This window comes from Diadema antillarum, unplaced genomic scaffold (genome assembly GCF_040938485.1).
Source record: "Diadema antillarum isolate AM-2024a unplaced genomic scaffold, OU_Dant_1.0 seq00000947_RagTag, whole genome shotgun sequence".
Taxonomy (NCBI): domain Eukaryota; kingdom Metazoa; phylum Echinodermata; class Echinoidea; order Diadematoida; family Diadematidae; genus Diadema; species Diadema antillarum.
The window spans coordinates 599,545-623,257 of record NW_027271796.1 but is presented as its reverse complement, the minus strand read 5'-3'; the positions used below and the strand labels follow the sequence as shown (position 1 = coordinate 623,257).

The 23,713-nt window shown below is 37.4% G+C and overlaps 1 protein-coding gene across 1 annotated transcript in view; it reads left to right on the top strand.

Annotated features, from left to right (window-relative positions):
* The first annotated feature begins 760 nt into the window (after window positions 1-760).
* The window catches only part of LOC139741727 (cation channel sperm-associated protein subunit gamma 1-like), a 32,731-nt gene continuing 9,778 nt past the window's right edge, over window positions 761-23,713 (top strand). Inside the window, exons 1-7 of the mRNA XM_071652312.1 lie at window positions 761-921; window positions 11,795-11,909; window positions 12,852-13,018; window positions 16,215-16,383; window positions 21,980-22,120; window positions 22,469-22,687; window positions 23,448-23,585. Of these exons, the coding sequence (XP_071508413.1) occupies window positions 761-921; window positions 11,795-11,909; window positions 12,852-13,018; window positions 16,215-16,383; window positions 21,980-22,120; window positions 22,469-22,687; window positions 23,448-23,585 (1,110 nt within the window). The remainder of the gene's footprint in view (window positions 922-11,794; window positions 11,910-12,851; window positions 13,019-16,214; window positions 16,384-21,979; window positions 22,121-22,468; window positions 22,688-23,447; window positions 23,586-23,713) is intronic.

Below are 23,713 nucleotides of genomic sequence, written 5' to 3'. Positions count from 1 at the left end.
GACATATTGCAAAATATCATTTAACCCCCTATCAGTTGCAAGAAATCACACGGACATTAAATATTCAAATATTTGTTTCTTTCCCCACAGGACACTTATTACTGTTGATGGATACAGTGATCATGATCCTTCAAACTATTCTTTGGTCTCCACTCCTATGGGGAGGAAAGTGAAGTTACCTGACTTGTCCAGCTTACTTGGTGGTCAAGCCTACTCAGTGATGACCTTTCCAAGAACATCCCCTATTCAAGCATTAGCAGGATTTGTGAACAGAAGCTTAGTTTTGGTCAGCTCTGACTACTTTCAGCATATAGAAATTATTGAGGTAAGTTAGCAGCACATACAATATATCAGCTCAAACTTTAGAGGCAACAGACATTTTCAATACAATGGACATCTACATTTTGCACTCACTGGGTGCATCATAGTGGAAGTTATTGGCTAAACCTAAAGATTTGTCACTGTGGTTAGACACATGGATTCATTATAAAACCCTATGCCCCCCCCCCCCCAAAAAAAAAAAAAAAAAAAAAGAATCCCTGAGCAATACAGATTAGGAAGAAACAATTTATTATGTTTGCATATAAGACGTGATCTGTTGATTGCACATCATCACAGAATATGTCTGTGAGAGTGTTTGTATGGCAGAATAATATGGTGTACTTTTTTATTTCAGCCTGAACATGAATTCTCAGCTGCTTTAGAGTGCACAGAGGGGCTCAATTTGCTGATAAGACAAACAGTGACATTCCCTGACCGCATGGTAATCAACACTGCAGCTGGCTTGTATCAGATCTTTGGGAACTTTCATGAGGATGAAGATGCTGATTCTAGCCAGGATGGTCTGAATTTTCACTTCATGGGTCTTCAGGAGTGCATTCAAAACCTCATAGTTCCACAACAAGAGAGACAGCGAGAGCAGTACCTACTAGCCATAACCCAAGATAAACAACGGCTGTATCTTGCAACTTTACAATTTGGTGAGTGCCATAGATAATTAAAATCTTATTGATATGGTGACTTTTAAAATGTTTTTCATTTTCTGTGTTGCAGTGGAACATTGTTGTGTAACAGAACAATACGTTCAAACATTGCTTTCTTAATTTTTTCAGGGGGGGGGGGTTAAGATCACTTTAGTTTAATGGCTGCAGCTTTGAGAAAATGTATGTAATAAATTTCTCAGAACACTCCTTAAGGGATGGCATGAATTCCACATGATCTTACTTTACTTGGCAGATGATTTTGTTGTACAGGTATTCTGAGAAAGAAATCCTATGAATGCTTGAATTTTAATCAAATAACCAATCATAAATATTCTCTTATTTTTCATTTACATATTCTAGTGAAAAATGTGGACATTTAAAAAGACATCAGTAAGCTGCAATGGAAATGCATTTCAAATACAAAACAAGATTGATCCAAGGATGGATGGAATATATTTATCTCTTATGTACTCTACAGTTTATTTTCAACTCATCAATGAGGAATGATCCTTTGAGAAAAATACTACAGCTGTATTTGAAACAATGAAAATATTACAATCTTAGTCTTCAGTAAAATCTCTGCTGTATCATAAATACGCATAAAATGTTTAGTCATTGATTGACATACATTTATTTCACAGGGATCCAGACAGTTTTTGAAGAAGTAGTTGATGTCGGTGGTGGTAGAGCATGTGATTATACTGGTAAGTTACAATTTTGTGAAGAAATAAGATTTAATGATTTTGTGATTCCTTCCATAACTATACTAGTAATTAGCTACCCATGAGCATTGGTAGTCAATTCTTGATCATTGGACTGAAGATTGGTAATAAGCTGTATCTGGTCTTTGGTCCAATGATAAAAAACAAGCAGGCAGTGTTAGAGAAATGGTGCAATCACTTGGCCTGAAGAAGTCCACAGGAGTGGATAAAAGCTAGCCAGCAAATCACTCAATGTTGGTAGAAGCCTGAATCTCCTATTGTATGATCTCCCAAACTGATAAAAGTTTTCTGCATCATTATAACATGTGTTCTCAGATTGCAATATTGTTGGCATACCTTCTGGGCTAATATCTTTGTCATCACCCAAATGAAATTGTGGATCACAGCATCATTTCACATTTCTTATGAATATGTGTCCATTTAGGAGCAAAATCAGCAATTTCTGCACTGTTGTGGAAACATGTTTTACCTTTAAGTTGATTTATCAGAAATGAGTCAGTCAGAGATAGATCAGTTGATATATATGTTTTTGACACTCAAAGTAGTAAACACTGTTGTTTAAAAGAAGTGAAATGGAATATCTCTAGATTTTTCAGATCTTCTTGTTTAGAGTGTATGGAAGATCTACTGTAGATGTGGAGTTGTAATGCACAATTTGAACTTGCAAGGAAGTAGCATCATCTTCTAGAGCAAAACATTTGCAATCTGAGTTTTCTTTTAGTTTGTTAGGAAGACTGTTCACTATTAAAAAAAAAATGTGTTAATGTATAGAAACAAAGCAATGTTAAGTTGGAAATATCTTCTTTTTCTATTTCTGCTGCTTGTGCAGTGATATATTGGCATCTCTTGTACTGATTTAAGATCAAGGAATGTAGCAAGCATTTTCTGTTGACAACTGAAAAAGGAAACATATCTTGCCCGTAACAATCTCCTTGATTTCATATCTCTAACATTGATGTCTTTTACCGCATTGCAGTGAAGACACTCTCTGTTATGTTTCATCATATATGTAGTATTTGGCAGGCATGAATGCAACATGTGTGTGACAGTGTTTTGTTTGGTCAGTTAGCTTGCATTGTCACCACTGCTGTTATCTACTGAAGTAACTGAACCATTCAGACTAAGAATACAAGATTAATTGCAAAGTGTGTCCTTTCCCCTTATGCTACATGCACTCTGGCACAGACCTTTTGGTATCATCGACCTTTTATCAACATCCACATCACTTATTTTCTGCTTGATGTGTCATGGTCGTGTCTGTGTTTAATCAGAGACAGCAGAACATTTTACGGTATGTGGAGTGGAGTTAGGCATTGTGATCATGTGGTGAAGGGGTAATGTCCCCACCCCCTTTTGATAAGAAGAATCTTGGGGTAGAACTCTCAGAAAATCATGGGTTTTCTTCAGTTTTATTTTTATTTTTTCCCCCCAAAGAGCCAAAAGTTTTCCATGGTCCCTGTATGTGTGTGTGTGTGTATTCTTTTCCTTCAGCTCTTCATGCATGTGATATCATTGATGCTACTGTAAGTACAGTGGATGCTGACACCCTCCTAGTTTTACTGAATATAGTGACTGAGTGGGATGATGTCTTTTACCACCTGGTGCAATACCAAGGTGAGTAAATTTCTTCAGCATCCCCAAAAGAACTATGAAAATTTGCAAACATACATTGTGCTTTTATAAACAGTGGAATTCATGTACTGTTTTCACCATCTGTTGTTAAAGTGTGTTGCATTCATTTGGAATGAAATTGGAATCATTTTGTGCACAAATTGTATTCAAACTCTCGCATATTGATTATGTGGAGAAGGCAAATGTACACAGAATTAAGCCGTTGGAAAGATAAATCAAACCAATCAAACCAATAACCAACTTGAAATATTTTGGTATTTAACCAGTATGATTGTCATAACACATACAATGTACTTCCTTGGATTTACTAGGATGTAGAGATGTAAAGCATTGCTTGTTTGCCTCTCCAGGTATCACTATTCCTTTGATATAATTTTTTTTTAATGCTGTATTTTAGAAGATGGCTGTTCCATTGTTTCTCAAGGATATACAATGTTCACAATTTGTGATATTGCAATTACTATATGTGATAACAACTTCCAGGCATACCAGGTAATTCTCTTGTTACTTGCCGGCGTCATGGAAAGTTTTTTTTTTTTTTTGTGTGTGTGTAGGGGGCGGGGGCGGGGGATAGGTATCAAGGATGAATGGTACCTCTCTGCCTCCTTCCCCCCCTCCCCTTTTTTCTCTTTTTTGAACCCATTCCTCCATCAATTCTCCCTATTGCATGTATAGCTCTCCAAATCTGAATGTGTGTGGCGCTCTAATTTTTTTACCTTTAATTCTTGGGATATAAACTTCTGGTTATGAATGCACGATGTGTAAATGTACGCTTTTATACACATTGAACGCAAAAGTACTGGCTAGTATTCATAGATCGTATCAAATTTTGTCTTATAATCTTGCGAATAATAAAGTTATTTTCTAATCTGTAACTCTACATTTGATAAATGGGATTCTTCTGCAAAGCAGCCCAATGCTGGGCCGATGATGCCAAACGACGAAATTCTGGAAAATATCCATAGATGAAGGATGTGACGTGGGTGAAGTTCCCAACAGACAAAGTTCAGTGGAGAGCGTGGAAAAATCTGCTTCGCAGGAAAGACCACTTTGACCTGAAGTCAAACTCGCGTATTTGTTCAAGACATTTCCAGAAAGGGACGTACGATCAAAGATCCTACACTACGTAGGAGCTTTTGTATGATTTTCCAGAACTGCAAAACTGGAATTATATGTCCCAAAAGCGATCGATCAGATATCGGTATGGCGAGGTGATGTTGCTTGATATCGGCTATATGCAATTGAGAGAATTCTCTGAGAGCCGTCAATGCCCCCAAACAAGATTTTTTATGCAAGTCAACAGAGAACGGACAGGACAGTAATCCACCTGCGTGAAAGTAGTCAAGCAGTACATGTATCCCCTTTTCACAGTCAATTACATGTGCCATCAAACAATGAAAATATCAATTGGGCACGAGATATAAGTAGAGCATGTGCTGATGGGCTCACAGACTCTTTTGTTATACACAAAAGAGGCACCTGAATAGGGTCAGCGAAACTCGAAATGTACTGAACTCGGCCTTGATCAATATGAACATTTTCATATGAGTTATATAGCAAAACAAGTGCACACTACATTTCAAAAAAGATGTGTGTTAAATAGAATTATTGTCTTGAGACTGAAGTAAGTGTTACAGTAAAAAAAAAAAGGAAAAAAAAATCTGAAAAACGCTTCACCAATAGTGGCAAGCCAATGGAGTAAAATATAGTCAAAAAGAGGCTAAGGTTTTCGATCCTTGCAGAATCTTTGTCAGAGGCAAAATGACAAGGTAACCAAGAATCTAACAATGATTCTGCTAGGATCAAAAGCTCAGGCCCCTTTTAACTCCAAGTATATGTTGTATCAGGTAGAATTGTTCAAAGCACTCTGTATTACTTAATAGACCATGATAGCCGCTCCACGTTCCATTTTTGGCAATGGCATTGCATGAGAAAGCGTGGCTCTGACTATATTGTCAAAGGTTTCATTGTGTTGTTATTTTGTCAGGCCTACCCAATCTTGGAGAATGGCACCTAATTGGCATTTTTGCTGGAAATTTCACTTGGAGAACACACTCAGGTAAAATTGATATATGAAAGCTTTTTCAAAGTTTTCAAATTATTCTGAGACCCTAGCCCATATCTGCATATCACATGATGCAGTTGATAGGCTCTTGGTGCGAGAGGCTATTTCAAGCATGCTCACTCAGTTATGCTGTCTCAACTTCAAATTGATGTCACCCATACTTACAGGAAGAAAAGTATGGAAAACTATATAATATCAATTGAAAGAAAAAATGATAGTTGTTAATGCAAGATGTAATAGGGTCCTCTGATGAATTACGCGAGATCACATACTGTAAAAGTGGTTTCTTTCGCGGTGGTTTTATTTTCGCGCTTTTTGCGCTTTGAGGTTGAACCAAGCATTTCACATCACGCGAAAATGTTTTGAACTCATCGCTTGTTACAACGCTATCATTACCGACCGCGAATTTAAACACACGCCAAAAAGTCGGCATCGATGGAAACCGCGAAAGTTTCTGTACGTGAAAGAAACCACTTTTACAGTAACACAAATATCTATATATGAAATGCGCATTTATCATGTAAGTTATTCAAAAGAAACTAATGAAAAAATAAATAGTCTTTGTATGGAAAGACAATCAGAATTTTGAAATTATCATAGGGTAAGCCTTTCAATGATGTTTATAGTCATAAGGTATAATGCTTACAAATATGAAGAAATCTTCAATGAAAACTGATAGATGCTAAGGACTGGTGTGATGTAAGTCATAAACCTATGGATGAAACTACAGTGAAATATGTATGCTTATGGCATTGTTTGATCTCATGTAGATGTAGACCTACTGTTGTATTCCGTTATATGTAAACTGCAGAAAGGAATGCCAGTCCAAACAAAAGTGAAAGGAAGGGAGGCAAGGGACTGTGGGATGTTATAACTGAGTTGACGGGCTATAAAAAGATCTGTATATGATGTCATTGTCCAAGTTATTTCTTATCTACATATTATCCCCTAGATCAGTAATTGCATCGATCGGCAGATATGAGTTAGGAAGCTTTGTTAAAGTTGTTTAACATCATAGAATCTAATTTGGGTTTTTTATATTCATTAAAAATGTTCCATTGTTCATAAGCAGTTTGCCGGAACATTATATTACTTAACTTTTCTAGACAAGTTCTGCAGCATATATTTAGTTCTGCAGCATATATTTCACTTAAATTTTCTAAACAAGTTCTGCAGCATATATTTCACTGCAGTTTAAAATGACACTTTTTTATCACTAAAAAGAATATGACAGTTGAATCATCCACAGAGTGGAAGGAAGCAGTATGTGGTGTCACCACTTTCACCTTTTGAGGAGACATTGGTTCCTTTCTTGTTTTAAATCCAGCTGGTTATCTTTCAAAGCCTGCTCTTCCTAGCCACATGCAACAGTTTGAGCTATCTTTCACACTGACGTGATGGTCTTGCGATCTTTTATCTCTATAGACTTTGATGAAGCCCACAATTGGAGAGATATTCCAGTGCTCAAAACCCAAGGCCCAAGGCAGGACCCACCCATATCTGAGCACCAGGATGCAGCCAACATTAATCTCAAAATGTCTGGTCTGTCATTCAGTGGATATGTCTCTGAGCATCTATTTCTTTGGGGAAATGCTCTTCTTCATAGGTGTGTATGAAACTCCTTTCTATCCAAACCATGATGATACCTTTGCTGTGCTGTAATGCTGATGACAAAAATTTTGTGAAACTAAAACGTCAAGTCATAGAGATTGTGTAATTTTCCTAAACAGCTATTACCATGGGAACACATACTAGATTTAATCATGCATTTCACGTTGTTATCAACTTACAATGAAATCATATGATATGCCATGCACATGTACATCATGTGTCTTTTTAAGCATATACAGTAAACCTCGGATAAGTCGACGTCGAGTGAGTCGAAAATCACTTAACTCGAAGCAAAATCAAAAGTCCCGATTTTTCCCTATGTATTTTCTCTAAGAAATATTTGGATAAGCCGAAGTACGAGAGTCGAATTTCGGCTGTGTCGAAGTAAAACATTCAGTCCCTTTTGTACAAAATACACGTAGTTTACATCACTTGAGCCGAAGAAGATTTGTCTTGCAATTCTCATTACATTTAGAGGAGAAAAAAAAATCGGCATGTCGCAGAACCCCGTCCCTGACCTGCTGCAGGTAAAGCATGCACACTCACCGTACCGCTCCGCACGCATGTCGAATACATACACATGTACCGGTATACATGTATACACACAGCACATCGATCCATACACTGTACTTTATTCATACACACAGCACATCCGTACTTTATCCATGTCAAGCCAGAACTCCTTGGTCAACCAATCGCTGCTTTGATATTTTAGTGACAGGCCAAGTGGGCGGAGCTTGTTTGTGCGTGCCCAGGCTGGTTGTATAGTTTTGTTCAATGGAGGTGGGATGGGCCTGGGAGAGTGTTTTTCTCAGGGTAGGTTGACACAGATGGCTACCTATGCTGCACCATAGACATAGCACATGCACATTGCCACATTAGCGCAGATATTCTCAGAACTACGTTTAACTACTAGTATTGATACAAATTCCATGTTCAATTTAGAACAAAATAAGAACATTATCTTCAAGAACAGACAATTTTGAATGCAAACACAAACATGCACGCACACACACACACACACACATACATGAATGCAAATGTACTGTAATACATGTACATAACTGTGAGTCGAAAAAAAAATGACTCTCGCGAGAGTCGAAGTTCACTTAAGTCGACACATTTTTGTCAGTCCCGAGAGCTTCGACTCATGCGAGGTTTACTGTACATCAAATTTTGAACTTCTTTGCTCTTGTTGGTTATGAAGGCATTGATGAAGGCAGAAATACTAATTTGTGTGTTATTTGACATTATGTTTACACAAAGAGATCCGTGTCATTTGATTGGTCGTTTGTCTCATTTTACTAATATTACGTCATCATTTGTGCATTTGTGGCTCGATACTATTTGCTCCATTTGCATGCACGCCGAGAACCCAGCACACTACGTATGTAAAACGCTTGCATTTGCAGTGTGCATGCAATCAAGCATATTGACACACAGTGCACTAGCATATAGTGCTCAGCACTCTCTTGATCTCAGATCTCGTACATTCTCCCTTGTTTCTAAATCCATAAAAATTAAAATGACAAGGATCTCTTCTTAGGTGTTACAACTTGTATATAAAAGAAATAGTAAATGATTTTCATTCGTGCAATGGACAGAATATTTCATTCAGTGAAAGATGAAATTTTTGATCAATTCAGCCCGGCTATGTCTCATTAAATGGATCATTTCATCTTTCTCCTCGTAACAAGGCTCAATCCTGAATGTACTTGTAACTCTCTTGATTTGGTTTCTCTCATATATGAGGGGTGTTTTGCATTATGTATTATAGATCATAGTGCAAATCAATGCGTGCAATACATAAAAAACTGATTAGTTCAATGCTTGAAAACAGGTGTAGGCATCAAAATTTAGCAGTGTTGCTGTAAAGTGCTAGTGCAAAGAGTCAATGATGAAACCAAACATGTTCAGGTAACATGACACACATCCTAAGTTCATCATCCCAGTATAGCTTCACATAAGAGCTGCAACAAGGATTACTGCATCAAGGATCAAGAAATGTCATCGCTTGTAGACTCACCAATGGTGCTTAAAAAAGAACCTGCTAGCTGTGCATGGACTAAATTACTCCTGGCTGATGTCTCAGAAAATTTAGTCCTCAAAAGGCAAATAAACTGCACAAGAGCTGCCTGCACAAGAGCTGCCTTCCCATGCTGCTCTCTTGTCTCCAGCTGCCAAGATGTGTCTCCCTCTAATCCTGATTTACACAGTCCCCATATACACGTGCATTGAGAATAACTCTCTCTTGCATAGAAGTGTCCTCCCCCATAAGGCTGCGTTCACATAGAAGTATACTATTCGGGTATTCGGGCTCGTTTTTCGAGGGCACGCGAATAGCTTGAATCGAACGATAGGATTTCCTCACACCGGTTCACATAAGAGGGCACTATCCGAAAGTACTGAATAGCTGCGAAAAGTATAGCAAAGTGGGAATCGAGCTTGTTCGATTTTCTTGCAGCGTATACCGTCTCTCGTTTACGAAATAATGACAATTTTGATCTGGATTTGCCCTTTAGCAAAAATAAGCATGTAGACTGACATTTTAATGCAGTTTAGAAATTGTTAATAAGATTTGCTGGGATGTAGGAGGAAGAAATCCTCACTGCATGGGATGGTGAGTTGACGGTGCGGCTGATGGTGTATTCGGTGCCCGAATAGCGAATAGCGAATACTTCTTTGTGAACGCAGCCTAACCCCATTAACAAACTAATGTGGATTTACATGGTTGTGTCTCCCACAAGCCATGTCTACATGTAACACACAACAACCACCTGTAGCACATTACAACCACTTTGGTTATTACTGTGCTTACATTCCTAAAATATTCTTTGCCAGTATGCATAGCATGGGGCTGAACATTTGGCAAAGCTCCTTTTCATGGGTCAGTGAACACCACCTTTGATGGCAAATACTCCTTTTTTGTGTTTTAGCGTCAAAGCAAGAAACCAAGGAGCTCACAATTACAGTGCACTCCCATTATAACGAAATGCTCGGGACCGGCAGTTTTCTTTCGTTATAACAAAATTTCGTCATAACCGAACAAATACAATATATAACGAAAACAAGGAAACCACGTATATATATCATATTCTGTTTGCTGAATACTCATCATACACTGGAAAGCTATGTGAAATGTGATGGGATAACTGTATTGCAATAATAAACGCAAGTTCCCTTCAGAAACTGTGCATGACACAAGGAGCGAACACACAGTGGTGTGGAGCGTTCACCCATGCAGAGACGCTATAAATGCTTGTTCCGCTACGTATTTTCGAAAGCAATTCGCATTTCGTTATAACGGAGCACATTTCTTTTGTTTTTCTTTGTCTGTGGCGCTCGGAAAAGACTTCGTTATAACGGAAATTTCGCTCTAACCGTGTTCGTTATAAGCAAATTTTCCCCACAGACTTTAATGGTGATAATTTTGGGACCAGAAGATTTACTTCGTTATAACGAAATTTCGTTATAACCGTGTTCGTTGTAACGGGAGTGCACTGTAGTTTTCAAATTTTTCAAATTTGAAAAACAGAACAAAAAACATAAAATAAGATAAAGAAGTGTGATGGTCCTTCCGTAATTCCTCAGTACACACACACACACACACACACACACACACACACACACACACACTAGCTGTCTGTCACAAAGTGCTGTATATTGTACATGTACAGACTAAATGGGATTAAAAAAGCCAATCAATGCAAGTAGCTAGTGGCCTAATCCCAATGTATTTACATTCATACAAATGCACCTAATTTGTAATGAAAGGTTTGCTAAAAGAACTCCCATTAAAATCAAAGTTTTTATGAAACGTCTACAGATGATGATCAAAAACTCTTCCCTTCCCCGCCCTTTCTCAATTCTCTCTCTTGTTCACAAACTGCTCACCCTCTCCAAGCCATCTTTGATTTTTGTTTGCTTCCTTTATTCCTGGCTCCTGATTTTACCTTCTTTCTCCACACACCTTTCAGAACAGTGTACATTTGCAATGCTGTGCTATATTGCCATCTTTGAAATCAAAGGCCTTTTTCTTCCCTCCATATTTGACCTTGCATCACAAAACCAACAAAAAGTCACACTCCCTGAGTTTAAATGAGGACTCAAAATAGGTGAAATGGGTCAACCGTATCAATCTTGAATTTTTCATATTTTCTGAAAGAGCAGTTAGTCTTCACAAGGTTGCAATCATGAAATGAAAGGGAAACTGTTTTTAGCAGTCTTTATAGAACACATCTGTAGTGTGATTAGGTATGCTTTAGAGGCCCCTTTTCATTTCTTAAAAACCCTTCACACTTCACTTTCAACCCTTATAACATTTGAAAGGATGGTACTACTGCTCTGAAAGTTAGTATAAGTCATGGATAGGAAGTGTTAATAGAGCATGCTTAATTTCAGCTCAATTTGATAATCCCTTCATTGTATTTGCTGTGGGGTTTTACATCCCATTTGAATTTAGTTTACATCATCTTAAAGCTTAAAGTGTGCTCTTTTTTTGAATCTGCCCGTAACTAAAAATCCATGTCTGCTAATTTTTTGTTGGTTTTGTGATGCAGGGGGTCACAAATGCATTTCTTGTCTGTTTTTTGGCTTTGTAAGTAAACTGCATTAATTTGACAGCTTTGCAGTACATGGCAAATCTACGATGTAAATATTACAACTTATTAGCATTTATTTTATTGGTTTATGACTGTTATCTAAAAAGGCTGACTGCTGCCTAAAACTGTCAGACCTGGTTACAAATTTGTTTCTGTTTTTTGTTTCCTTTCTCAATATAGCCCAGATAGAGGAAGAACCATGCAGTATTTACTTGATTATGACTCGGAAGCAGAGATTCTGCTCTTCTTGGTTGGCCAGGATGCTTCTTTTGCCTTACTTAACTCAGCAAATGAGGTATATTATGCCTTTTGAACTAGTGAACAATTACTAGTAAGTTATAATGTTAAGTGTTCGTTTTACCCTTGGTGCTTGTTCATCATGCTTGCTTCTTTATTTTTTCATTTAATATTTATGTGAAGGTTTGTACATTGTATATAAACTTGAAATGTATTTCATCTCACATATAATATGAAATGTAATATATTTTTAAAACAGTGTTACATAAGTCATTATGATATTTTGTGTGTTTTGCAATATCAAACTTACCATTACAACTATATGAATGACATTCGATTAATTCTTATACATCAAGGAAGTGACAAATATATTCTCTTGTCACTTTCACACTATTCTCTTGGTATCTCCCTAAAGATCTGGTATGGATACATAAGCACCAGGATCTACATGAAAAAGCTGAGACCATCAGCTGGTTGGGATGTAACATTTCTGAGTGGACAACAAATATATCCCACTGCCACAGCCACTACAATATCATTATTCTATGACTACTGGGGCATGCTCTATGAGGTATGGTACTAACTAAATCCTTGTTCCCAGTGATTTGGTATTCAAGACTTGATCACTCATTCAGTGTAGTAAAAAATATGCCATACGTGCATCAGGAAAGCATCCCTTTTCTATAGAGAGTGCATCCTATTTGAGACTGGATATTTTGCTCTTTGTATAACTGTAGCTGTGGAAGATAGTCTAACACTGTTTCATATTGTATACAAGCTGCAGCGTTTTGACAGCAAGAGATGACAAGGATAATCATCATCATTTCATGAGTATACTGCAATCTAAAGTAATGTCATGTAGAATTGATGCAAAAACTCTTCAGTGGTAAAGTCCATGCCACTTCCTCAAGTGGCATATATTGTAGAGGTGTAACAAGCTTTGTCATGGAATGTCAAAAGTTGTTTGTTTTCTTTCATTTTCTGGTTTGTTCTTTACCAGCTCATTGCATTTGACAACTCCTCTGGTGCTCACATAGAGAGACGACATATCAACACTGGAGCTATTCTGGCATATAATTCATATGTTGAAGGCAAACAGGAGATGGAAAACACTGAAATCGGTCTGAATGATGAGCATGGTGATGGCTCAGTGCATTATCAAACCCAGTAAGTCTCAAAGTAGATATGAGGAGTGTGTGAGTTGACGTGCAACACTCAAGGGCTTTTCAAGCATGTTTATATAGAGCTATTCTAGTTTCTGACCCATGTAAAAGAGATAAAAAGTGGGCAGGATACAATATCAACAGCTTGGACAAGTCTTTGATTAAAGGGACCATTGTCCTTGGAAACAAAATCAGGATTATTTTCACTTGCTTCACTGCCATGTGAGCTAACCAAGTTATTGTGCCCATTTGAGCAGCATGCTTGTGACCATACTCTATAAAGATTTGGCTTGTTAGCTCACCTGAGCCAAAGGCTCAAGTGAGCTATTGCGATCCCCCTTCGTCCGGCGTCCGTCGTGCGTCGTGCGTCGTCCGTCGTCCGTCGTCCGTCGTCCGTCGTCCGTCGTCCGTCGTGCGTCGTGCGTAAACTTTTTACATTTTCATCTTCTTCTTGAAAACCCCAAGACCGATTTTCATCAAACTTGGCAGGTAGCATCCCTAGGGGGTTAGGAACTCAATTTGTTAAAATGGGCACCATGCCCCACCCAGGGGGCCCCCAGGGGGCCCAAAACCCCCCAAAATTAAGGAATCTGTAAAAATCTTCTTCTCTAGAACCAGAAGTGATAGAGCTAAGTTAATACTATGAGTTAGTACATTGATGACTGTAGTTTCAAGTTTGTTCATGGCAGAATCAGGGGTGCCCCCCTTGGGACCCAGGGGAGGGGGGTGGGGAAGGGTTCTAATGGGGCCTAAATTGTACATTTTCATCTTCTTCTTGAGAACCCCATGACCCATTTTCACCAAACTTGGCAGGTAGCATCCCTAGGGGGTTAGGAACTCGATTTGTTAAAATGGGCACCATGCCCCACCTAGGGGGCCCCCAGGGGGCCCAAACCCCCCAAAATTAAGGAATCCGCAAAAATCTTCTTCTCTAGAACCAGAAGTGATAGAGCTAAGTTAATACTATGAGTTAGTACATTGATGACTGTAGTTTCAAGTTTGTTCATGGCAGAATCAGGGGTGCCCCCCTTGGGACCCAGGGGAGGGGGTGAGGAGGGGTCCTAATGGGGCCTAAATTGTACATTTTTATCTTATTCTTGAAAACCCCATGACCCATTTTCACCAAACTTGGCAGGTAGCATCCCTAGGGGGTTAGGATCTCAATTTGTTAAAATGGGCACCATGCCCAACCCAAGGGGCCCCCAGGGGTCCCAAACCCCCCAAATGAAGGAATCTTTATAAATCTTCTCTAGAATCAGAAGTTATAGAGCTGAGATAATATTATGAGTGAGTACATTAATGACTGTAGTTTGAAGTTTGTTCATAGGAGATCCAGGGGTGCCCCTCTTGGGTAGGGGGGGGGGGGGGGTGGTTGGAAGGGTCCAAATGGGGGCCTGAATTGTACATTTTCATCTTCTTCCTGAAAACCTCATGATGGATTTTTGTCAAACTTGGCAGGTAGCATCCCTAGGGGGTCAGGATCTCAATTTATCAAAATGGGCACCATGCCCCACCCAGAGGGCCCCAGGGGGCCCCAATCCCCCCCAATTAAGGAATCTTTAAAAAATTGGGCCCTTATTGTACATTTTCATCTTCTACTTGAGAATGCCTGGTCAAATTTTAATTTAGATTAGTGACTGCGTGAAAGGTGAACTTGCGATACTCAGGTGAGCGCTAGACCCGCGGGTCTCTTGTTGTAATACCTATCCATACAAAGGAAAGCCGGAGACCTCAGTGTCATGGTGTATTTTTAGTCCATATGCTTTGATTTTTTTCATTAATCACCAGCTACTTAGCTGGGATTAAATCAGTTCACGTTAATTTTCTTTTACAAGACACAAGTGGAAAATATCACAGACTGCAACTGTTGCCAGTTGAAGTTTTGTTTCCTGCACCAGTGGGATATATGGTATAAATACAATGTAAATTTGGAAAGTTTTCATCTCTGATGTTGCCATTTCCATTACTTTTACCATAGATCTTACTACATATGTAACCTTGTAAATATGATCAGACATCAAGCAACACCATTTGCTGCAGCTATCTAATTTGTCTGTAGCTTATACATGTACAGTGCACTCCCGAACGAACATGGTTGTAATGAAATATCGGTTACAAAGAAGTAAAAGTTCAGACCGCAACATTATCTGCTCTATGTTTTTTATTGTTTATTTGTTTGGTTATAACGAAAGAAAACTGGCGGTCATAATATTGACAGACGGTTTAAATTTTTGCATTATGGAAATTTCATTCAACAAGAAACCAGCATGAACATTAACAAGAAACCAGCATGAAAATAAAAATTTTCGCTTGTTATACGTACCGCTGTTTTATGTTATGATTCTGCGGACTCAAAGATTACAAGAAAATTTTATCTTACCTGACTGAGCACCAGAAATTACCGGTACTCCATGAAAATTTCTACTTTGACAGCAATGCTGTTAGCTACAGATAATTTTGTAATGAATTATTATTTTTTTAATAGTGTTTTCTCTTTTTGGTCATATTTCTTGTGCAAAGTTGACATAACAGCATTCAGGTTTTGAGTTTTATGGTCTTTGTGAAGTCAAATAAACATAACATTTCTATATGAAAATCGTAGATGCACAAACCAACATTGTTATACAGAGAAGAAAAGAAATATCCAGCTGGTGTACCAAATGTCACACACGAGCATTCCTAGTTAACCAAAGCGTACAATTTATGATCTCTCTATGTACTAAAGAGGAGGAAGAGATATCTACAGAGAAGATGAAATTACAAATATGAGCCTACATGATGTGGTAGAAATAATCGAATGAAAGAGAAAGCAGATAGACAATAGGACAGAATAGAAGAAAAGGTGGTGGAAGGGACAGAAGAGAAGAGTGTTGAAGAGAAAGAGAGAAAAGTAAATGGAAAAGCATTATGGAGAAGAGAGGAAGGGACTTCATTCCAATGTCAGTGTGATGAAATTTCAAGGGAAATGGACTTGAAAAGCTTCCTACTAAAGTTTGTGAGGATGGCATTATTGTTGATTACCTGTACAGTCATTACACTTGATTCCTTTATGCTCCAGTAAAGAATACTAAACAGCAAGGTGTGCAAACAGGTGAGTTTTTGCCCCGTTGATACACAGGATACCAGCAGAGTATAATGGAAATAACCATCACAATTTTTCAGCTGTTAATTCCTTTCATATTCCTTCTCACTCCTCTTAGATCTGTCGCTCCCTTAGTGGAATACCAATGTCCCTACGAGAGCATTGTCTATGACATTCAGCAAGTCTTCCACTATGAGAGAACAGAGAGCTACTTTTTGGGAGCTCCCCAGCTGAGAGACAGCACTGGTGGCCACTGGAACACATCACTCATGGTCTACCAGGCCATTGTACACTTTTTGCTCTCTGAAAGAACAGCTCATCACACACTTCAAAAGAATGTTAGTGTAAAACCCTCAATCAGTGCTAGTCACAAAGCTATAATTTAATATTGATTTTACGTTGAGCCTCCCTGTATTGAATTTGTGTGTCATATTTGGAAAATTGCAAATGCACATGGGAATTCCTTTTCATTCTAAACTTGATGGTGTACATATGTTCCTCTTTCTTCATTCATGGACTTAAAAACCAGTAACTGGTCATAGTCATACCAGTGACATGGCATCATAGATTATTGAAAACTGTATACACCATACAGTTTGCAGTACTCTTATTTGTAGTGAATTTCACAGATCAACTGATAATTATGAGAATATTGCCTTCTGTAGCAAGGCAGTGTTCATGGTTCATATTCATTTTCGAAGTGGGATATCACATATTCTCTTGAAAAGGGATAAGGCCCGTTTCACGGTTAGGCGCCACTTTTCATTTTTTTTCAGTTTTCAGTCTACTACACAGAATAAGAGTAGATTCATGAAATGTTTTGATGTGCATATGTTAGACCCCCATGGGGTCTACCTCCCATAGCATAACGAAAATGCAACTCCAAAGCATTTGCTCACAGTGAGGCAAGATGTGCCCAAATCGAACTCACTGTGTGTCAACCTGGCAAACATCCCTTTCTTGCAAACTTTGCCATTCTGTATAATATCTAGCTATGAGTTAAGTGAACATATCTATGTTAAGTGTATGAGTAGCCATAATGAATCATATCAGAGCTAAAAAGTTTCAACTTCTTTTTGTTACATTTTTTCCACCCCCAAATTCTCTTGGTGGATGTGACATTGTCCGTTCACATTTAAGCATCTGCTTATATGGGTTGTGTAAGTAAGAAAACAAAGGCAAGTCTCAGGAAAATAATGTAAAAGTAAAGTATAGCTTTGTATGAGTGACTGTAGAAAGTTTGTTTGTGCTTCAGTTCCATCTGATGAAATGACAGTAATTTGAAAACAAAATTCAAATGTCCGTTCACATTTTTGTCACATCCACTAAGATTTTATAAATCTATAACTTTTTAATGGTTTAGATTATTTCTAAAATGTTTGCATATATCAATGATACACAGTTGGGTGCCTATCCCTCTGAAACAATTTAGGATTTGAAATTCAAATGCTTTTTTTATTTCACAAAACATGGTGTCCGTTCACACATGTCACATCCACCAGCCTTTCTTGTCAGAAACACATTTTGGTGTGCATCTCAGTAAATACTGGTCCAATTAACTTTAAATCTCAACACATTTTAGACTCTTTAGTAACCTTATAAATGCCACTGATTTTGAGATTACTATGAAACTAAAAATTTGGAAAACTTAAAAAATATGTGAAATGCCCTGGTGGATGTGACATTTTAAGATGTGAACGGACATTTCGATGAATATCACATAAAATCTAGGGACAACTTATTTTTGGGGGGGACAAAATATGTTTAGATTTTAAAAACATGTCTTTCCCAAGATATCTAGATATCAGACACCCACTTTTATACCACATTCACTTATAGTTTTACATTAGAATACTTGTTCACAGTGAGGATGTAGTATGATTTTGTCACTGTGACTGTGAAAACTGATGTTCTACATATTCTAATCAATTTTCCAGGTGATTAATCTCAAAAAGGCAAAAGAATATAAATGTTATTTAATTACATTGATTAGACCTCTCCTGTATCCTGTATTTGATAAGTTTAAAAATGATTGAATATGTGGTGGATGTGACATTTTGGGGTGTGAACGGACACACAGTGTATCTCCTCAAACGCACAGCATTTTTCAGCATTAGTTCCCAATGATTCACGCAGCATCAAGACTTGAACACAGTGTGAAATGATCCACAACCATTGGAATGGTTAACTTAGATTGAGGGGTGAAAAAAAAGTTAAAATGATTTATATATCACTTTACTGCAACTGATTGAAAATTGCCCTTCAACATAAGTAAGCACCGGTAATACAGTGTTCTAATAGTAGCCATGACAAAAAATAATGGGCATTCAACTTGGTCAGATTTAAACCAGCTATCTCCTGATGGTTATTTTCCAGTGAAGGTACAGTGAAGGTGATTCACAGAGATATTGGTATGGATCCATTTAACCCCACTTTCCAATGCATTTTTAGAAAGAAAGGAATTCTTGCATATTTATTCAGTGTTTTAGGAGTATAACCACATGTGTGATGAAAAAATCCTGGCCATATGATACTCAAGCTGGATTTAAATCGATCATCTCCTGATTACCAGACTGGCGTCATATCCACTAGACTACCAGGCTTCCGCTACAGAGCCTGTGCTAGTTCTATGGCATGTGATCCTGTGCAGCAGATACTGTGTATTTACCTGGTATTCAAATAAATGAATTCTTACATCAAGTTGTTTGTAAGTGGAGCTGATTGACAAATCGCCCCTTGTCGATGTACAATAAGCACCAATTATTCAGTGTTTATAGTTGTAGTCCTAATAAAAAATCATGGGCATACAACTCTGGAACCAACAAGCTCCTGATTATTTGGCAGGCATTGTAATTCATATCCACAAATTCCCTTTACTTACAGGTTCGTTCAGCGAAAAAATGAGAGAGTGTTTATTTTTCTGAGGCTTTGTAAATACTTTTATCCAAGAATTAGATAAAGGTCGTTATTCCAAAGGTTCATATCCAAATATGAAATAAGGCATGTTATTCTGAAGGTGTAATAAGGTTTGTTAATCCTAAATTATTATTTTTTAATCTGAATAGATACCCATAAAGCAAAAAGGGAAATAAAGTTTGTTATTTTAAAAAAAATGAATGTTCTTCAATTGACAAAGAATGGCTTATCCTGGTGATGATGTGGGAGAGGTGGAAGGGTGGTATATGGATGAGGAGGAGAAAATGCTTCTTTTTACAGAACACAAACTTTACAAATAAAGATTTCATTTTGTCAATATGTAGGGCCTATGTATACCCTGTGCATTAACATACTAACAGTGGTGCTTCAATATCAACAAACTATGGCAAATTAGAAATGTGATTTTTAACTGACATGATAAAGTTTATGGGTGGAATCCTGGTAGGTGACATACAGTGTACACGTATATGCGAGGGTTACCGTATTGTAGCTTTTGCCTGTGCTGTAGATTTGCAATGCATAATGCACACAGGGTCATGACCACATAATCTGCATTTTTGTTATTATTATTGAGGATCGGTCTTTATACCAGGTTTTCACTTTTAAAGTTTGTCATAGGCAGAAACTATAGGTAGGACAGGTTAAGGTAAGATTAAGACTCACATTACTTGTACCTTTTCTTTTCGATACCCTGGGAAAACACTGCACATTGGGGATTTTGATCACAATAAAAATGTCACATTCACCATGTTGGATATCATTTACTGTGAGAAAAATTGAGTGCATAATTGCTCTATCAGAAACATTATGTATGACTTCATTGGTTAAAGAATAAGGATGTCTTTACTATGTTTTATTCATATGCAGTTCACATAAATTGAAGGTAAAAAATGTCTGTTCACATTTGATTTTGTCACATCTGCACCAAGGAGTTATCAGGCATTCATACATTGAAACTTGAGAATACAACTGTATGTGGACCCTTGTGAGCAGTGATTTGCATTCTAAAATGTGGCTATTCTATGTGGTTCTTCCAAGTAGGATTACTGTTAAAAATTTATGATAAGCAAAGATTGAAATTCAGAATTCTGTTCACAATTTTGGCATCACATCTCCTGTGTTGGATCCAATTTACTCTGAGAAAATTAAGTGAACTGTACAATTAACAGTGTACAGGTATGTATGTCTGCAAAAAGACCCAATACTTTGGTCATTCAGTGTATGTGATTCAATAGAAATGTTACTAATGATTTCAACTATTACTATTAAGTGTAAATTGAAGAAGAGTAAAAATGTCCGTTCACATCTCCAATCCGTCACATCCACCACTTATGAGGAATTTCAGGCATTCATAACTTTTACAGGACATGGAACCTTGTCAGCAGTGACTTGTATACTTAAAGAATACAGCATTCTTGGTGGTACTGCATGAATTATAATCATTGGTTGCAATGCAAGGTGTGCAGGAAAAAAAATAAGGAAATTGGTTTTCCGTTCACATGTCACATCCACCATGTTGGATATTACTGATATCATTTATGCTGACAAAAAAAAAAGAAGCTTTCTTATGAAACATAATATGTTTCTTACTGTAAACTGACTTGTGCTGACTGTTCATTGGGTAATCACTTGGCTTATTTCTTTTGTTTATTGCTCAAGGTGTAAAATGTCCGTTCACATCTGTTTTTGTCACATCCACCACATCCTCCAGCTGAAATTTTAAATGTAAAAGTTGGACACTCACAATGTTAATATTAGGTGTGTGTATGTCCCCCAACATAAGCATTATCTCCATGAAATATTACACATCCTGAATGAGGAAGTGTAAAACAAGAGAAACTTTTTGAAGTCATTTACTCTATTTCACACCATATTTTTCCTTCAAAGCGGTACAATTTTCCAATAAATCCAAATGAGAACACAAAATCTGGCACGGAATTTGCTTAAATATCACTTAATCATGTTACAGTATCAAATTACCTGTTGGACACATAGTGTGTCAGCTCTGTCCATGGTATCATAGTGTTATCTTTCAGCAAAATTACCTTCATCTCCTATTGAACCATTCATAATATCAGATATTGTAATAATAATTAAGCTCTGGCATTACATTTTCCATTAAATTCACATTCTTGGGAATAAAAAATCAAGACATTCCATCTCTTAAAGAGAACTTGAAATTTTGACCCCTAGGTTGACAAAAAGTGGCGCCTAACCGTGAAACGGGCCATAACTCTTATTCCTAATTCAGTCACTGTGTTTCTAAATCAAGAACTAAACTCGTTGCAAAATTGTCTTCCAAGTCCTTATTTGGAACAAATGTGTATGAAATGAATAGTGTTTACATTATTAGGGATGAAAACTATTACATAAATGTGAATGTGTTTAGGAATGGCAAAATACTAACAAGCAAAGTTTTGATGCTGTCCTCTGTATAGCAGTCATTGATGTAGCATGTGCATCATTCCATGTCTGTTCTGCAGAGATGCATTCTTAAACAAAGAGTCTATAGCTTCGCAGGATCATGGGGAAATGCTTAGAATTTGCATCAAAACTCTCTTTTAATGTGATTTCATATATGTATTAATGTGAAAAGAAGTATTGGCTGGTAGAACATAAAATTCATGCGGCATTCCAAATAATTTTGGAATGAGGTTGTGCTGAACATCTTGCACCATACAAGATTTAATAGGAGATAGCTAAACTATTTACAGAAAAAGTTTTAGACTATGAATTGTTTACACACAATTATTTTCTCTCTGCATTGATTTAGGACTATATTTGCACATTTGAAGAGATTTACAATTCTATTACACATCATTTTTCCACTTGTGTCATGCTTGGCATAAATCAGTTTTCACAGTTTTTCACTGGCATTACATATCATTGTTGGTGGTGGGGTTTTGCATTCATTTCACTCTTTATTTTCTCATATTGCACGACTAGGAACTGGCACAAGCCAGCCACAGTCCTTTCCGCTGGTGGCAAGAAGACACCGAGGCATTCAGTGCCTTTCACCAGTATCTCTTCCAAAATAACCAGATTGAATCAGGAATTCACATTGACCCAGGATCTTACTTCCTCCATGTGAGTTGATCATTATCCTTCTGAATTAATGGTTTTCCTATCTGAAAGGATTCTCAGATAATGTTGAGAAATATATATCAGTACTGAGTATGAAAGCCTACAGATACCAACAGACACATGCTATATTACAGTATTTAGAAAATGTTGAAATCACAAGTATGTTTTTGTAGTGATTTTTCAGTCAAGGCCTTTAAATATGTGTATTCATGAATGTGTGCGAGTGTGTATGTACACTGATGTGCATGTTTGCTGTTTGAAAACTGTTACATAGTACTGACAGGAATAGGATAGAAAGTAATTGAGTTAAATGTTACCTAAAGCTTAACCTCATTAATATTGCATTTACAGCTGCCCGACCATTCTGGCTCACGACCCGTTCTGCCACACACTGTGTTCCTGGACAAGCATGATGTGTTCCGTTTTGATGTCTACCTCCGAGTTGGTCTACTTGACATCAACATGGATTTGGATGACCTTCGCATCTCCTTGGAAGTCTCTGACGAAACCATTCTGGCAGTTGAGACACAGCGCTGGATGTACCCTCTGAATAGCACCATCAGATATGAGGTTCCTGCTACAAATTTTCATGGCAAATCTAATCATTGTAATAACTAAATTCAAAGATGGTGGTGGTCTTGCAATGCTACTTTATAGTTTTGTAGCACATCAGATTGTTGCAAACTTAGATATTAGGGAATGTGTAGCCAAGCAAGAACTTGTTATCATTAGAGCATAATGAGATTGTCTAACAAGAAATGCCCGGAATATAAATCTTTTATTATATATTGTGGGATTAATCAGTCCAAAAGCACATTGCTAATCCTACCTGAAAGTGAGATTTCAAGTAAACATTTTCATGAGGTTACAGAAATTACATAATATACATACTTACTGTAGAAAAATAAACGTAGACCTATGCCATCTTTGCTTTAGGATGTTGTGGCACTGGTATCTTGAAGTCGGCCATTTACCAGAATACCTCAGCGTTTGTTTGTTTGTTGTTGTTTGTTTGATCAAATGAAACAGGCTGTGAGACCTTGGTTAAGTTTCTTTTTTGCAAAATAGTGCAACATGAAGGTATTGCAACTCTTTGATTGCTTGTTTGGGATTTTGTGTTAAGTTATACACAAGGGAAAATCATTCTAAACATTTTCATAGAAACAGAAAAAAAAAATGCCAATTACTAACCAATGAAGATTATCACAGATGAAAGTGAATCAAAGTCATTAGATAGAAAAATTGCAGTTTGCATAAGTACTATTTTTATATTTCAAGTATTATTAAAGTTAAGAGTTTGGATGTATTTGTGTCATGATTATACCTGTAGGTCATTCTAGCAGACCAGGGTGCATTGGTACACCAGTCTGGTCCAGGGTCCAGCTTGTATCCCACTTCTGTCCTCCTCCAAGTTTGGCACTCATCATCATCTTGTTTCACACCTGATCAAATTACTTCTGAACCTGAGGTAACAAACTCTTTGTTGTGTGTACCTTTGTAACTATCATCCTCTTTTGATCTAATTTGATTTCAGTGCAGTGACACACTACCAGTGATGTCCCTCAGGTGTATACATAAAAATGGTTAGAAAACTAA